The following is a 17,245-nucleotide window of genomic DNA, read 5'->3' as shown; positions in this document are numbered from 1 at the left end:
TGAATAGAAAATAGCCATATGAAGTAAAAAAAAAAAAAACTAGACAAAGGGTGCGAACTAGATATCGAGTCACCCAGGGACACCCTCTAAAATTACTGTGGAGATGAAATAACTGAGAGCTTAAAGATGAGAGGATGGCATTTCATCTCATTAATGTAACATCTGGGTAGAACATGATGATGATGATAAGCATTGTGTGTGTGTGTGTGTTTTTATAGGTACTGAATGAAGCAGTAGGAGCAATGATGTACCACACCATCACACTCACCAGAGAGGACCTGGAGAAGTTCAAAGCCTTACGCATCATCATCCGCATCGGCAGCGGCTACGATAACATCGACATAAAAGCTGCAGGGGAAATGGGTAAGATTACGCACATGGGCTCACAATCAGAGCAGAGGCTGTACTTCACAACAGGTAAAACAGACAGGATGAATAGTGGTGCTTTCTAGCAGTGTTGTTCAGAAAGCGTTGCGTGGGAGTACACACACCGAGTGGAAGGAAATCGTGTGTCTGAAAGGATCTGAAGGCATTCGCAGCCAAGCGACTGAGCCTGGAGTTCGTATCATGACAGAGTCTACCCTCATAGGCATTGTTAAAGAAGGATGTTCATGTTTGTTGTAAAGTTACATGTTAAGCTTTAAAAAGCAGATGTTCCTATAAAAAGCTTAAAGACAATTTTGTCTCGATTTTTATTCATTTTATTTCATTACTTAGACACAGTGTCAGGGAGGAAATGGCTTATCAGAAGAGGGCAGTTGTTGAGCGAGAGGTTGAAAAGGCGGCTGGAGGCCGAGTCAGCACATCCGTATCTGCGAGCAGCATTTGAGCCAAATGCAGCAGTTTTTTTGGAGTTTGATCACAAAGTGTGTAATTTTGGCAGTTCCTCTAGCAGTTTGTTTAGACCGGATGGCAACGTCTCAGTGGTTTCTTTGTCGTCTCCAAACCTCACAAGCTCACAGTTTCCTATTAGTGCCAATTCTGACAGAATCCTCACACTGACGCTGCGACATGTATGTTGATGGGTAATGTTAGATTTTGTGTTACTGCGTGTTGATTCTTCAGAGCGGGAAATGCAGTAACAACAGACAGCATAAGCTACACCACAGATCACAGAGTTAATAGCACTCCAAATGAAGTATAGAAATAACCTGAGGTTTTCACCTCTCAGTTTATTATTGTGTGGGATGGAAATGATGGCTCACTACTGCCCCTTATTGCAGGTACTGAGTTGCTGCACATAAATGGAGTACACGCCGATAAGCCGTAACTATAAAAACACTGAAAGATGAAGTCAATAGTATCGCATCGGCATTGGACGCATATCATTGGGGGATGGTCCTAGTTTCAAACCCCACGACCACCAAGTTACCATTGTTGGCCCCTTAACCCTCAACTGCTTAGATGTATAATGAGTTTTAAAAAAAAGTAAGTCGCTCTGGATAAGGGCGTCTGCCAAATGCCTAAATGTAAATGTATTGATTATGTCATTAAAAAAAAAAAGTGGACCAAAGAAGGACAATTGGTGAACTGGTGCCATGGTCATGGCTAGAGTTACTGTAGCACAAATTGTTGCAGAATGTTAATTCTGTCTACAAAAAAATGTTGAAAAACAGCTGTGTAGCTGTAGACTGGTCATGGCGCCCATGCTGACCCCTGTCTACCACCCAAAAGCGCACCTATAATAGGCACATGAGCGTCAGAACTGGACTGTAGGAGGTAACCTGTTCGGGTTGCTTTTTTACATCATGTGGATGGCTGGGTGCGTGTGCATCACTTACTTGGGGAAGACATTGCATCAAGATGGACTATGAGAAGAAGGCAAGGGGGTGAATGCAGTGTTATGATTCGGGTTGGGAAGCATTGGATTCCTGCCATTCCTGTGGATGTTACTGCCAGCAACCTAAAGATCGGTGCTGTTTAAGTATACCATTACATGGAAGCGTTATTCCCTCATGGCACTGACCTCTTTCAGCAGGATAATGTTCTCTGTTATGCTGTAGAAATTGTTCAGAATGGTATGATCTCAGTCTGATCAAAAATCTAAGAGACATAGACATTGTTTGACAGGTGTTTTTAATATTATGGCTGATCAGAGTATAATCTAAAACATGTCTGAAATGTAGCTGGATGATTTGTACGTTCTGTATCCTTCCAGCTGAATCAACTCAGCTTAAGAAAAATATCACAGCAGGCATCTTAATGTGACATTTGCTGTGAGTCATTTGCAGAATAATGTATAGTTTTTTTTTTCCCTCCACTCAATATTCAGGACATCTGCATCATAATTTTACTTAACTGCTTGTGAATTTATATGTTATGGATAACCTAATATCTCGACAATAAATCTGTTACAGTTGAGCAATGCATGCTCTTAGAAGGTTTTAGTGGCATAATGAGATGCATGGGGCAAACTATTATGCACGCAGACAGATGGAGTGTTGCTTTATTATTATGTGCTCTAGTTTGTTCTGGCCCACTAGGTTCATGATATGGTTCTACAGAATTTCCAACTTGGTAAACAAAAAAGTTGTTAGATTTTCACAGAAAATGATGACTGAGTATTATTGTTTGTTCGCATTTGTCATGCATGCGCCGGTCACTGCTGTTGCCATGTTGGGATTTCGGCTTATATGGGGCAATAATTGGGGCCACTGTTGAGGGTTGTCAAATCCCATACTACTCAGCCACTGTATCCCAATCCTGGGTAGAAAAAGTGCAAAGGTTGTGTCAGGAAGGGCATCCGGCATTAAAAAAACAAACAAACAAAAAAAAAACCTGTGCCAAGTTGTGTGCGGATCGGATGGTCTGCTGTGGCGACAAGTTGACGGGAGAAGCTAAAAGAGTTATGTAGTTATTATGCTTTATTTACTTTAACACAATAAATGAATGGACGACATGAGGAAAGCGCTCAAAAAGGTGCCAGCATTTTTTTAAAGACATTGTTCTCTTTCCCAGTAATCCGCTGCCTTCCTCATACGTAAAAGGCATTTTAAGGCCCTGTGTGTGTGTCCCATTACTTTTAGTTTTTATTTCAACTCTCACTTGCATTTGCAATTAAACTTTTCCAGACTAATTCTCATTGAATCTTTAAATAAACTACCCAAACCCATGAGTAATATTTATTTGTGTGTGTGTTCACGCAGGCATTGCAGTGTGTAATATCCCATCTGCAGCCGTAGAAGAGACGGCAGACTCTAGTCTCTGTCACATTCTGAACCTGTACCGGAGGAACACCTGGCTGTACCAGGCTCTCCGCGAAGGCTCGCGGTTTCAGAGCATAGAGCAGATAAGGGAGCTGGCATCAGGAGCAGCTCGTATACGAGGAGAGACGCTCGGACTCATCGGTTTTGGTGAGACATAGACGGAGGGGCGGAATAAAACAACAGTTTATAAAGTCTTCACTGAGAGTGAATATTAACCTCTAGTATAAATCTGTCTTTGTGTTGTACAGGCCGAACAGGTCAGGCAGTAGCGGTTCGTGCAAAAGTATTTGGCTTCAATGTCATATTCTATGACCCGTATCTACAGGATGGTTTAGAGCGCTCTCTAGGAGTTCAGAGGGTGTATACCCTCCAGGATCTTCTGTACCAAAGCGACTGTGTGTCTCTGCATTGCAATCTAAATGAACACAACCACCACCTGATCAATGACTTTACCATCAAACAGGTGTGTATTAACCAACATGCGAGCGCGCACACAATACACAGACATACTGTATAACCACATGATTTCTTATAATGCATTAGTCAATGCACTACTGCCACCTAGTGGATATTTTGTGTGGATGAATCACCTCAATGATTGTTTGTGTTGGTATCCTGTCTTCCTGTGGGCTTTTGGCATCGGATGCATTAACGCTTCTGTGGTGCAGATGCGTCAGGGAGCGTTCCTGGTGAACTGTGCACGTGGGGGTCTAGTGGATGAGAAAGCTCTGGCTCAGGCCCTGAAGGAAGGAAGAATCCGGGGAGCTGCTCTCGATGTACACGAGTCAGAACCGTTCAGGTGAGATCACTTACTAAAACTAAACAAAAAAAATAAATAAATTGTATTTTGTTTAATTAATAAGAATAACAGAACTGCTAACCATTAAACCACATACTATGTATCAGTCAAGTTCCTACTAATTACATCAAGTATACTTTGTAGACTTTGTAGCTATCAGTTACAATTTCTTCTAGACTAGTACAACATAATACAACGAGTTTAGTTGTATTAGTTGCTGTTTTTTTCAGGTAAGAGAAAGCGATATTGTAAATTTGTCCTCAAATTTACTACAAAGTTGTTCTGAAGTTTGTGTAGTTGATCAGTTAAGAACTTAATGAACTAGAGACCTTATTTCAGATGGTAGCAAACAATAGGAGGTGGTGTTGAGTTTTTATTCATTTATTATTTTTTTAAATTAAACCAAATTGTGTGCTTATGCTCCTGTGTAATCATTATTGTGCCTTTTATTTTCTCATTAGTTTTACCCAAGGTCCTTTAAAAGATGCTCCCAATCTGATCTGCACACCTCACACAGCCTGGTACAGTGAGCAGGCCTCACTGGAGATGCGAGAAGCAGCTGCCACTGAGATAAGAAGAGCGATCACAGGTACACTCTTCCGCAATGCATTCAAATGTTGATCCACGGAATAATCTTATTTAAAATTTTAAGGTTTTTCATTTTTTCATGCTCGTTTGTGTATGCACAGGTCGTATTCCAGACACCCTTAGAAACTGTGTCAACAAAGAGTACTTTATCGCCACTGCACCGTGGGGAGCGGTGGAGCAGCAGGTGCATCCAGAGCTCAACGGTGGTGCATATAGGTAACGAAATGCACAGCAGATTTCAAAATAGACAACATTTTCCACTGGTTGATCTTTTTTTTTCTTCTTTTTTTTACTGTAATGTTTTTTTTTTTTTCGCTCTGGTTATCCATTTACTCATGAAACTAACAAAGATCTTGTATATTAAGAGCCATTTGGACTGCATGTGCTTATACCCTGAAAATTCTAAACAGCAGGTTTACTCATTAACCCTCTGAGTGTTGTCCCTCACAATAACCCACTTTTACATTTTCAAAGGCCCCAACTTGTCTTCAGCTCTCACTCACATTCTCTGGTGTTGCTTTTGCTCAATTTGACTACTTTTTCACTCAGCAGAGTGGCCCAGCCGTTACCAGCCATATCTCCTGGTGGCCTGCAGGACAAAATGTATACATAAACCCAACCAGGTAAATATCGATCTATTTAATACATCCAGTGTATCCAGTGTATTTCTATATCTAACGACAATTATATGACGTCTGACTTCAGCAAAATAAATAAATATTTCTTTATTTTTTGTTTTTTAAAGATTTGCAATATATAGTGCAGTTCTTTACATAACTGGATATAAGAAGTTGGATGTCTGTGTACCAGACAAGACCTCTGTTTCTGTTAGTGTTATTTTTATTGCTCTGTTGCTTGTGTGATTGTTTCAACACCTCAGTTATTATATTTTGTTGACAATACAGTGTCCTTTAAAAGTATTCAACCTCCTCAAAAGTCAATAAGATTTGACTGGAGTATCGATAACGAACAGATTGTCTAGAGGGGATTTGTGTTGCATAATATGTTTATATAGTAGATTTTCAGAAATTTAAATTCATATTTAGTCAGCAAGATAGCAGAAAAAAAGGCTGCTTATATAAGTGTTCAACTCGTTTAGGGTGATATTTGGGAGAACCGCTTTTTGCTTCAATTACAGCACTTATCCTGTTGGGGTAAGGACCTATTAGATCCACACACTGTTTGGGAGTGATCCACTTCTTCCTGGCAGATTGGATCCAAGTTCTTCAGGTTATCTGGATGTTGTTCGCTGACTGGGATTTTTAAACAAAGCCACAGATTCTCAGTGGGATTCAGGTCCTGGACTTTGACTTGGCCATTGTAGAACACTCACCCTTTTGTTTAAAGCATGCCTGGCTTTCTGCTTATTACCATTATCCTCCTGAAAAGAGTTTTAAGTGGATGATCAAGAAAAAAAGATGTGGCTTAATATTTTACATAAGGGCCAATTAAAAGTCACCTTTGGCCTAAAGATGATGGCTTTTATCTGGAGCTGATAACTTTTAGGTTGAAATTGCATGCAGCGCTTTTAAGGTTGTTTTTTTTTTTTTTTTCCTTGCTGACCAATAATTAATTTCATTTAATAATTGATATTAGCATTAATACATATAAATATATTTCAATATAAATAAATAAAAACAATTTATCATCTGTTATTCAGATAAATCTCCAGGGGTTTAATAGCTCTGCAAGGCACTACAGCTAAACCACCTAATAACTTTGTCCTCATGAGAGCTTTCTCTCATTTCAATTTCAAATTGAGCTTAATTAGTGTAATATACCAAGAGGTGTTTAAATATACCATGCTGTCTGTAAGGTACGAGTTATGTTTGACTTTGTTCTTCTGGCTTTCCTGTAGACATGCCCAGGGAACGGTGCGGATGATTTCTGGAGGACCAGAGGAGGGCACAAAGCCAGGTGGGGTTCCCAGTGCCAATGCCCTCTCTCTGCCACCAGGAACCCCAGCCCAACCGTACCTCCTGCCTGAACCATCCCACACACAATGTGAGCACAGAGAACACGTATCCCAGGAGTAACCAAACGCAGCAAGGCGTTTAGACTGCTACTGAACAACTCACAGCACAGTTCACATAGCAAGCTAACTTAAAACCAAGGACATGAAGAGGTAAACTAACTAGGAGCTACAGCTGACTGCAGTGGGAACAGCTCAAGTATGCAGTGTGGAGGCATCATTTTACTCCTGATTGTCATGGGGTTCTAGTTTTTTTCTTGGATGTAGTTATTTTTGTTTTAGACGAGTTCCTTCAACATGTGTCTTTTTGGGACTGGGTGCATGAACAGGTGGGCAGGAATCCTAGCTCACTGATTGAGTTCTCAATGGACGTTTGGCTCACATGTCAGTTTTCCCTTCTGCCACCAGCCTTTTGAACAAAACACATGTAGATGCATTTAGTTTGTAAACCTGTGTTTTTTTCTTTCTCTTGTTGCCTCTTCCTTTAAACCAAACAAATGATTACTTGCCCTATTAATTCTTTGTTAGAGTTATTAATTATATTGATATATAGTCTTTTTATTAAAAAGCAAAGACAAAAATTTCAACTTTTGACTATTATTGAAAAATAAGTCCCTCTTCTTTTTAGGCCTTGTACTCAGCTAAATCATCTTAGACACAACCACAGGAGTCTAACATCCACCAGCCATAATGTTCAGCCATTTTTGTATCTATTACACATTGTGTAATGAGTTTTTCGGGCAACATGTTTTTTTTTTTTTTTTTTTTTTTTTTTTTTTATTACTAAGGGAATTTTATTTGTTGTTGGGTATATGATACTAAGATGGATGGCAGCTCATAGTGAAAAGGTCAGGAGCCACGTGCCACCCTGCTCAGGAAACACTTTTCTTCTTTCATGTCTGAGTACCATTAAACAAGCATCACATGTCTGGTTATTCTACCACCTACTTTTCCCTCACACTGCTCTCTTGCTGATATTTTTATAGATGTAAAATAGAAATATTTTGATGTTGCCGTTAGATTTGTATTGCCATAGTATGCAAAACTTTTTTGCCTTTTGTGAGTGTTATGACACCACCTGAAGTTCATTTTCTTGTTACTGAATTGTGTGTTCCTCAGCCCACTTTGCCAGTACATGTATATTAGGATAGTGGGCAATGTTTTTATTGTGTTTGTTTCTTGTACCAAGCATCCATGACAGTACAAATAAAAATTAAGTTGCAAAATTCAGTAAAGAGATTAAAAAAAAATTGGTCGGACTGATTTGTCTAGCACATCCCACAGATGTGTGATCAGTTTGAGTTCTGGAGAGTTTAGAGGTCAACACCTTGAGCTTTTCTGTATGTTTCTCAAACTATTCCTGAATAGTTTTCGCACCATAAAAGAGCTCATAATCCTGCTGAATGTGGTCACTGCCTTGAGAGAATATCACTGCCATAAAGGGGTGTACTTTGCCTGCAACCTTAAGTAGGTATACATGCCAGGACCCAAGGTTTCCGAACCCGAACATTATCTGGCACATTACGCTGCCTCTTCCAACTTGCCGCCTTTTTCTTCATAATGAGCCTTGGTGCCATCTTTTCCCCAGGTAAATAATGCATGCAAACCTGCATCGACATTGGAAAGAAGCTCTTCTGTGGAATCAGACAAGACAGTCTAATCTTTGCTTCTGTACTTCACAGCATACTTTAGTGAGCCTTGAGCCCCCTGACCCTGTCCCTAGGTCACTGGTTGTTCTTTTGGATAACATGTAATAGCACTCACCATGAGCCATCCTATTTTGGAGATTTTGATTCATTTCTTTAGCTGTCACAATTTGTGAAAGTGCACCAGATCAATGTGGAAAGATAAGTTACAAAGGCACTCTTTATGTCTGTGGTAAATAGAAAAAAAAAATTACATTAATCCATGGGATAGATGGATAGATTAATCCATTAGGCTATAACAGCAGAAAACCAAAAGCAAGAAGCTGTAGAAAATTATACATAAACATGTAGGATTGGTGGTATATGTACATACACATATATTTATGTACACACATGTGGGTGCAAAAGTTTGAGGCAACATATTACATGCTGTACTAATTTTGTTATGTTTATCATGTCTGCATAATTATGTACAAAATCATTTAGTACTTCCATATATTTAAAAGAAGAATTAAATAAATAACATTACAGGAGAATGGCTGTAAAGAAATATAGTACAAGACAGTCCAGTTTTCAGATGGAAACAAGAAAATCTAATGTACGCTCCTGGGATTTGCGTAAAAATAGAAATGAGCGAGTGTGACAGTTACCAGAAGAACTCATTCTCCAGCAAGCTCAGTAAAACCTTATAGCTGTTTTCTTATAAAACTGCACAAATCTGTGTCTAAAACTCCAGATTTTAAACAATGATTTTCACACCAAATATGGACTGGTTATTTTATTACTATTTATTGCTCTTTATAGAAGTTTCTTTTATGCAGAAAAGTTTTCAAAAGCATAATTTGCTTATGCAATATTTGTGTATGTTATGGCATATTTTTGTAATTTTTTACAAACTTGATATCCTTGACATCTAGACCCCTTGATGCCACATCTGTAGCAATAAGAATCAATGACAATCAGTATGTGGCTGGCAGTGTGCTTCTGGATGGGAAGTATTTTTCTAATAATAGAATAAGATGGACATCTTAAACCGACAAAATAAATGACGGGCAGGAAGTGTTTGGCAGTCAGGCAATGTGTGGCAGGCAGGTAGAAAGAAAGTGTTTGCTAGTCATGCAATGTGTGGTAGGTAGGTAGGCAGGCAGGAAGTGTGAAAGGGAGTGTGTGGCCAGCGAGAAGAGTGTAGCAGGCAAGCAGCCAAGTAGTGGGTGGCAGGTGTGTGCAATCTTGTTCAAAAGCTGAATAAAATTTATAATACTTATGTCTAATTTGTGGATCTGAGCATTTAAAAAAATCATGTCTAACTAAAAGATTTCTACGCCAATTGTGATGTTGGCATAGTTGATACTGTAGCATGCACAATTATTAGAGTGTATGATTGACTTATAAATAAATAAGTAAGTAAATTAATAATAATATTAATAATAATGTTTAACTGAGTCTGGCACCATATTGGTATAGTCCAAACAAACCAATGCTAACAGTTGTCCTTAAGTCTCCAGTGTAAAAATTACAAAGAAACTAACAATAATTCAGCAGTAGCTGAATTCAGCAGCTTCTCCAGCATATCCCCTGCAGGCCAAGGTCCTTCAGTCCTGTTCACATTCTGCATCTGGAAATGCTTTTACCTTCACTATTAAAAACCGTGATTACGATTTGATTTCACCAAAAATTTAAATGATCTCTGATCACAATCATTCAAAATTAGTTTCAGACCAGATTTGCTCCTCGAATATATTTCACTGTTTTCCAGGTTTTTAATGATGTGTTGTACAGTTTCAGCAATCTACTTAGTAGATTTCTTTCCAATGATGCAGGACAATAATTTGACCCTTCTGAAACAGAGTAACATCTTTGCCACAGGATTATCTTCGGACACAATTATTTAAGAAATCAGAAGCTAGTCCCTTCATCAGTTAGGGTTAAATAACTTGTTGCCAGTTGAATCATATTAATCACTGCCATTATTATCCAATGGAAGGCTCTTAACTGTTTGCTTAGTTAAATCCAGGTGGATTTAAAAAAAATATATATATATATATATATATATATATATATACACTTTTATAGTGTATGAAACCCAACATGCAAGTCAAATAACACAATGGTAATGGCAATATAGAGTACTGAGTATTATGCTTGGTGGGTTTTTTCCATGTTTTGAGTATACTAATATGGCCGCTTCGCTTCAGAGTAATGACGTCATGTCGGCTCCTTTCACGAAGGCTTCAAGACTCGAACTAAATCCTGCTGCGCTTCTGGAGTGATAGCGCAACCAAACCTGTGACCTTTGCACTCAGTCCCGCCCACTTCCGGTGTCCAGGTGAGCGGATGGGCGTTACCTAACGCGGAAGTTACTTTACCTTTGGGATTAAAACGCTCGGACAATATGTGTGGTTTTGGTAAGAACTTCGTTAAAAGCTCTGTTTATTTTCTTAAGCTGCATAGCAAGTAGCGTCCTGTTCAGCTGTTGCACTTTAACTGATTAATATTACAATTTGCATTTTTTTATTGCGGTGCCTGTTTGTGTTAAACTTTTTTTTTTTTACAATGATAATCAGTGCTTAATCTGATAACGTAGTTGCACATCTGAAAATACATTCTGTTTCTTCATCTGCTGTGTAGACAAACAGAAAGGGCCCGGGAGGCTGATGACTCAAGGACTAACACTTATAGTTGTTGGTCATGTTAATTTCATTTTGGGCGCCATCGTTCACGGCAGCGTTTTACGACACATCTCCAAACCCCGTGGTCACATATCTACCGAGTACACCGTGTCCAACATCATAGCTGTCACCTCAGGACTGCTGGTAGGCTGGGACTCTAACATCCAGGGTGAACACTGAGTCCTCCTCTGATTGCTTACAACCATACCATGTCTTGTAAACGGTGCATGATGGAAACGTCAATGTTGCAGCATTATTTAGCACATAATTAGCATGTTTTGTAACTTGCACAGGTTTGGATTCAGGGAAAGTCTACATGTTCATCCTGCATAATTATTATTCTTGCTAGCAAACACTGCCTGGACAAAAAAAAAATCTTTGTTAAAAAAAAAGTTATTGGTCTGCATGAAACAAAGAAAACAACAAAGGTGGTTGCTCACTTACTCATCCCTAGATAGGACAAGTGACGAGTGAGTGAAGCACTCTGGACAAATTAAAATTTTATTCGTCACATGCACAGTCATACCAAGTATGATATCAAGTGAAATGCTTATATGACTGCTGTTGACCTCAATATTACAAAAAATAAGAGAATAAAAAACCTTTTAAATTTACATAAAATACAGCAATAAGAATAAAAATTCAATATTAGAATAAGATAGAAATGTAAATTTTATATATATATAGTAAAATTAAATATAATTTAATTCAGTGCAAGTTTGCAGTTCAAGTTCATAGTGTGCAAATGTCCCATGTGTGTGTCCTAGTAAAAAGTAAAAGTTGCAGACCTGGACCCGTATTCACAAAGCTTCTTAGAATTCTTTCAGAGAGCTCCTATCTTAGCCTAAAATGTCCTAGCTGGGAGTCTTAGACTAAAAGTGATTTAGAAAACTTCTTAGAGCAACTTTGACTAAGGAAAGTACAAAAACATTTATCTTAGTGAGGGGGTGTGGGTTGACCCCGTTGCTAGGGATGATGCAGCAATTCAAGGACTGTGATTGGTTGATAAAAAAAATAACCTCTGACCTCTGCAAAGGTCTTGAAATACACTCTTTGTGAAAATAGAATACATGATATCATAATGTTTGTATAGACTAAATATCTTAAATTCAATTAAAACAGCCAAATGTTGAAAATATGTCTACTTTAGAAGCAAACAATTTCGACACAGTAGTTTCTATATTAAAGTTCTTACATTTATTTACCATACTGATTTTTATTATTACTTTTCTTATACCATTTCAGATTGATGGGAGCAAAATGGCTGACCTTTTACCAATTTACATGATTGCATGTTTTAAATTGCACTTTTGGAGATTATGTAGCGAACAATCCAAGAGAGATGTAAGGAAGTAAAATAACAAGAAAACCCAATTGGCCAAAAAAAGCATTTTTTCTTTTAATATTATGTTCAGTATTTGGAGAATATTTCTTCTTTCCACCATTTTGTCCTCTGCTATAGAAACTCTTAAGCCTCTTAAAAGTCCTCCTCTCTACTCTTAACAATTTTTACCTTAGGAGCTGTTTTTAGGGCTAAGATGTTTCGAGTATCATTTTTATCTTAACTAAGATTTAATCCTAAATTTTAGGAAAAATTCTAAGAAAATGTCATAATTGAATCAAGAATTTTCTTAGAATTTCATCACTAGGAGCAATTTTTAGGCTTAAAGAAGCTTTGTGAATACGGGCCCTGAGGTGTGCGAAATGTGCAAGCATGTGAGAAAAGGGTGCTAATCTATGGCAGAGCGCACACAACAGGGAGGAAACCGGAGTACCCGGAGAAAACCCACCAAGCACGGGGGAGGATACTCATGTAATTTATTATTATTCCTGAGGTTGGAATTAAACCCTCAACCCTGGAGGTGTAAGGGCCACACTGCTAACCACTGTGCCAAGTCATTGGGCTGTTGGGTTTATTTGCTCATGGACCTAGTTAAATTGAATGACTCATACCTTGTGTGTTCAAGGCAGAATAAAGACCTATACAGTATGAAGTATGTTCTCTTAACTGCGTTATACAATTATTACATACACTTTCTCATATACAAGCAGAATACTCAATATTTTCATTACCATTGTGTCATTGGAGTCACAGTGTAGATTTAACTAAGCAAACAGAAGATCGGAAGATCCCAGGTTCAAACCCCACAACCACCCAGTTGCCACTGTTGGGCCCTTGAGCAAGGCCCTTAACCCTCAACTGCTCAGATGTGTAATGAGATAAAAATGTAAGTCGCTCTGGATAAGAGCGTCTGCCAAATGCCTAAATGTAAATGTAAACAGTTAAGAGGCTTCCATTGGATAATTACTGCAGTGATTACTACAGTATGTTTCAGCTGGCAACAACGAACCTAGACTCTGGAGGTGCAAGGCAACAGTGCTAACCACTAAGCCACTGTGCCCCCCTGAAGAGGTTGTTAAAACTACTAAAATTGGGTTAAGAACTCTCCAATGCCCTATTAAAACCTAGAAGGATTATGGTAAACCATCTTCTTTGAAAAAAAAAGAAATCATGAATGGTGATCACTTAAACCACATGTTTGCGAGACTAATTAGACTAAAGGCTTAAATTTGCTAGGGAGCATAAAGATTGGATTCTAGATTCTAGATTGACCATATTCCAGAGTGATGGGTGTGTCAGGATAAGAAGAGAAGCACATAAAGCATGCATAGTGCCCACTGTACCAGAATATGGAGGCAGTGTTATGGTCAGGTCTAAGCTCAGCAAAGCTTTGTGCCAATAAAATGAAGTCAGCTGATAGATAGATAGATAGATATTTGAAGACAGGATAGGTTGTAGATGTGATTGCACCATGTATATCTCACATATAGTCAGTAGACACTGACTAGTGCAATGCTAAAAACAAAAAGCTACGAAATATAGAAAAAGAATATAAATAAAGCATATAAGTCACAAGTAATAATAATTTAAAAGTAAAAAAAAGCAGAGATGAATAACACTAACAAGTGAAATAAGTGACATGCAATGCAACTTTGATGTGCACTTGTATTTATGAATAACATTGCCAAAAGTTGTAATTGTTCAAAGACAGCACAGGTGGAGTTTGTGATTTTTTTTTTTTTTTTGGTTAGGCAGTGTACAGTAAATGTCAGTTATTTGTTGTTGATGTCTATAATTGTGCTAATTAAACGTTTTCTTCTCTAGAGCATTGCAAGTGGAATTGTTGCAATATTGGTGTCAAGGAATATTAAGAATTTTAAACTGGTAAGGAAGTCCTTAATTTACTTAAATCTGTTTGATGAATATGTCTTTTCTTGTGTGTTTCAAAACCGTACGTTTGCAAGCTATATAATCCTCGGCACATATGATTAGGCGTGTCATTGAGGCTTGTCTGGTTTCTGACATTAGTAATTAAGTGGACGAGAATATAAATTAAAGTAAGTCTTGGATCTCACACTGAACCTCTGCTTTTCCTCCAGCATGTGGGACTGTTGGTGAGCTCCTTCTTAAACGCTTTGCTCTCTACAGCCTGCTGCATTGGGCTACTGCTGGCCATCAGCCTGACCATTTCAGCCGACGGTAATGCCCTCATGCAGGGCTGCAACAATACAGGCCTGCCCATTAATGCTCGCTCGCCTGTCTCCGTCAACTGCCCCTTTGACACTACACGCATTTATGTGAGTTTTTGTTAGCTCCTAATGTTGCTTGAATAATAATGGCAAAATATCATCGTGTATAGTTTAATTCTCAAGTGTAACAGCAGTCTGTCTGACTCCAGTGTTGTTGCAGATGTGCTGTAGTTCAACAGTGTATGTGAGTGTCTGATGCGTCGTTATTTATTTATTTTTTAAAATCTTTTTTATCTTTTAGGACACAACAATGTCCTTGTGGTTTCTGTGCACTCTGTTATCAGCACTGGAGACTGGTCTGTCTGTGTGGTGCTTTATAGTGGGTCTCACACTGAGAGGGATTGGGTCTTGTGGTCACACTTACCTTAGAGAGCAGGTAAACTAGGCATACTCTCAACACCATACAATTACTGGAAATATTAGAGATTTATATAAAACTAATTCGAAACATAAACACTTTAAATATTAGTTATGGTCTCTTCGTGAATTTTTATTTTTTTTATTGCTTTGCAATTCACTGTTTTGTATTCTTTTTTTTTTCCATCTTCATATCACATTGCTTTATGATATTGTATTACATGACAGCTGGAAGAAGACAGCTTGGCACATACATCAAAGGTGGATCCAGAATTTTCAGCCCCGAGCCAACGTCTCATTGCACCCCGTTCCGGCCAGCCATAGACACCAAGATCAATCAGAAATCTTGGGTAGGAATTCCACTAGCCTTCTAGTCTTTACTCCTTCTCGAATGTGGTTACTGTGGATTAAGAAAGCCTAGCAATAATGCCAAATTTACTGCCAAGCTTTGCATATAATTATAAACATTTTTAATAAAGTTTATATTAAGTTCAATTAAATATAATAACATTTATACAGGATTGAGGCTAATTCAGCTTTTTTTTTTTGTTTATTTCAGCTTTGGAGGAACTCTGACTCTAATGAGCTAATGAAATGGATTCGGTATTGGTATTGGAAAATACAAGTGTTTTTGTGTGTGTTTGCTTTAAACATACATTAGGGCTTTCGAAAGGGTTTTCCAATTTCCCCAACCATTTAGAACAATTGAAGGTTAAGACATTTCCTTATAGATTATGTACAAGAGAAACTTGTGTAAACATTCCAGGTAAAATTCTCCAGTATAAAACTATTATAAATATAAAGACCCAATGTTTACCAATTAGGTTTACAGGCCAACCTGTTTTATGTAATCTAATTGAACAAATATACACAATGTTTATATTATACACATTATTAATGTGTAAACAGGTAATGACAATGGTTTATTTTAAATAATTTACCTAAGATTTGGAGCACTCCATATGTAGTGCCTACATAAAACACTGAACAATTCAGGGGCATTAAGTTTGTTCTTACAGATAAAGAGAAATGTAAGGGAATAAGAGGAACCTTTCTGTAAGGTACTGAGGTGTGAATACAAGTAGAAGGATGCTGCTAATTCTGATTATTTTGAATCAAGTTTAATGAGAATGAGATAATAAAATTCTTATTTAAAAGAGTCTTAAGTGACGCTTTTACAGCAAGAATGACGTTTGATGCTTGGCATACAGTATACGTATGTGTTAAGGCATATGAAAGCTCATGAATTTAGATAGATTTTTACAAATGTTTTTTAAGTAAATTTCTATCTTTTATCTTATCTAATTAAAATGAAAACAGTTTGTTAATAATAATGAATATAAAAATGATGGTTTACATGCTTGCTACTTATGTTTATTTTTATTAATGTTTTTCATTTATACTGTACATTAAATGGGTTCCAATAAATAGAACAATTACTGCATATGGTTATTGTTTTTCATACATGTTAAGAAAAATTCTTATTGAAGTCTAGGTTGTCTAATTATTAGTTTGAATTCCTTTTTAGACTTTGGTTTATAGTTTTTTAAATAGAGGGTGTGCTAGTCATCTATCTAGGTACACTGTATGAATAAATATAAGATCACGGGTTACTTACCATCATACTGCACACATGTTCTTGGTGTTATGGTGACCTGAGTCATTTCTGCACCTGTTGTGCTGCTGCACATTCAAAAACGCCACTTGATTTATTTCCAAACTTCCCAGCAGAAAAGTCTGAACAGCTACCAGCTGCAAAAACACAGACAGCAGAAACCCGATGACTCCATTGCAACGTGGTTCTAAAAAAAAAAAAAAAGGGAATTTTACTTTGTAGACATCACTCACTCCCTCATTTTCTATACCGGCACAAGTCGGGGTACACATTGGACGGGTGCCAATCTGTTGCAGGGCACACACACACACTCGTACACACACTCACATGCTCACTCACACACGAGAAATTTCTGAACGCCAATAAGCCTAATCTGCATGTCTTTGGGAAGAGAACCTGGAAGAAACCCACCAAGCAAGGGGGGAACATCCAAGTTCCACACACACACACACACACACACACACACAGATCGAGATGGGAATTGAACCTGGATGTGCAAGGTGACAGTGCTAATCACTATGCCACCATGCTGCCCATTGTAGACATATTTTAAAAAACTTAAAGCTCGACAGAAATAGAAAATTATTTATTCATTAATTAGCCAAGTAATAATGACTGTTTGAATGTATGCTTTCTGGATTGTTTATTATTAATGATTCATAATTTAATAAGGTGTCAGAAAAGAGGGTGAGTTCTTCACAAAGAGTTTATTTCAACTTGGACAGTATAGTCTTGGCACTTTTGACTCTCGTTTAGAAGTTAAACCTACATTTCTGTCATGCTGCTATGTGAAGATTTTCCA

General features: G+C 37.8%; 2 protein-coding genes across 5 annotated transcripts in view; both read left to right on the top strand.

Moving 5' to 3' along the window:
- The window catches only part of ctbp2a (C-terminal binding protein 2a), a 33,433-nt gene extending 25,625 nt beyond the window's left edge, over positions 1 to 7,808 (top strand). For 2 of the 4 annotated variants that reach the window (XM_053509729.1, XM_053509727.1), the window contains 8 exons: positions 219 to 363; positions 3,147 to 3,353; positions 3,455 to 3,669; positions 3,875 to 4,005; positions 4,467 to 4,594; positions 4,695 to 4,809; positions 5,146 to 5,216; positions 6,452 to 7,808. In XM_053509729.1, the coding sequence (XP_053365704.1) occupies positions 219 to 363; positions 3,147 to 3,353; positions 3,455 to 3,669; positions 3,875 to 4,005; positions 4,467 to 4,594; positions 4,695 to 4,809; positions 5,146 to 5,206 (1,002 nt within the window). In that variant the 3' untranslated portion in view covers positions 5,207 to 5,216; positions 6,452 to 7,808. Of the gene's footprint in view, positions 1 to 218; positions 364 to 3,146; positions 3,354 to 3,454; positions 3,670 to 3,874; positions 4,006 to 4,466; positions 4,595 to 4,694; positions 4,810 to 5,142; positions 5,217 to 6,451 lie in introns of all 4 variants that reach the window. The other 2 variants (XM_053509728.1, XM_053509726.1) reach the window with 1 other exon arrangement.
- A 2,724-nt stretch (positions 7,809 to 10,532) lies between these two features.
- Positions 10,533 to 16,230, top strand: LOC128535679 (keratinocyte-associated protein 3). Its single transcript, XM_053509730.1, has 7 exons — positions 10,533 to 10,616; positions 10,840 to 11,024; positions 14,047 to 14,106; positions 14,322 to 14,519; positions 14,713 to 14,847; positions 15,057 to 15,178; positions 15,388 to 16,230. Exons 1-6 carry the CDS (start codon positions 10,604 to 10,606, stop codon positions 15,150 to 15,152), a joined length of 687 nt encoding a protein of 228 aa, XP_053365705.1. The 5' UTR covers positions 10,533 to 10,603; the 3' UTR covers positions 15,153 to 15,178; positions 15,388 to 16,230.
- Positions 16,231 to 17,245: the final 1,015 nt, after the last annotated feature.

Source organism: Clarias gariepinus, chromosome 13 (assembly GCF_024256425.1).
Source record: "Clarias gariepinus isolate MV-2021 ecotype Netherlands chromosome 13, CGAR_prim_01v2, whole genome shotgun sequence".
Lineage (NCBI taxonomy): Eukaryota > Metazoa > Chordata > Actinopteri > Siluriformes > Clariidae > Clarias > Clarias gariepinus.
This window is presented reverse-complemented; position numbering and strand designations above follow the sequence as displayed.

Excerpts from the sequence above, each read along its gene's own strand:
- LOC128535679 (XM_053509730.1), top strand. Across the intron at positions 14,107-14,321 it reads ATATTAAGAATTTTAAACTG|CATGTGGGACTGTTGGTGAG; the intron begins GTAAGGAAGTCC and ends CTTTTCCTCCAG. Across the intron at positions 14,848-15,056 it reads ACACTTACCTTAGAGAGCAG|CTGGAAGAAGACAGCTTGGC; the intron begins GTAAACTAGGCA and ends ATTACATGACAG.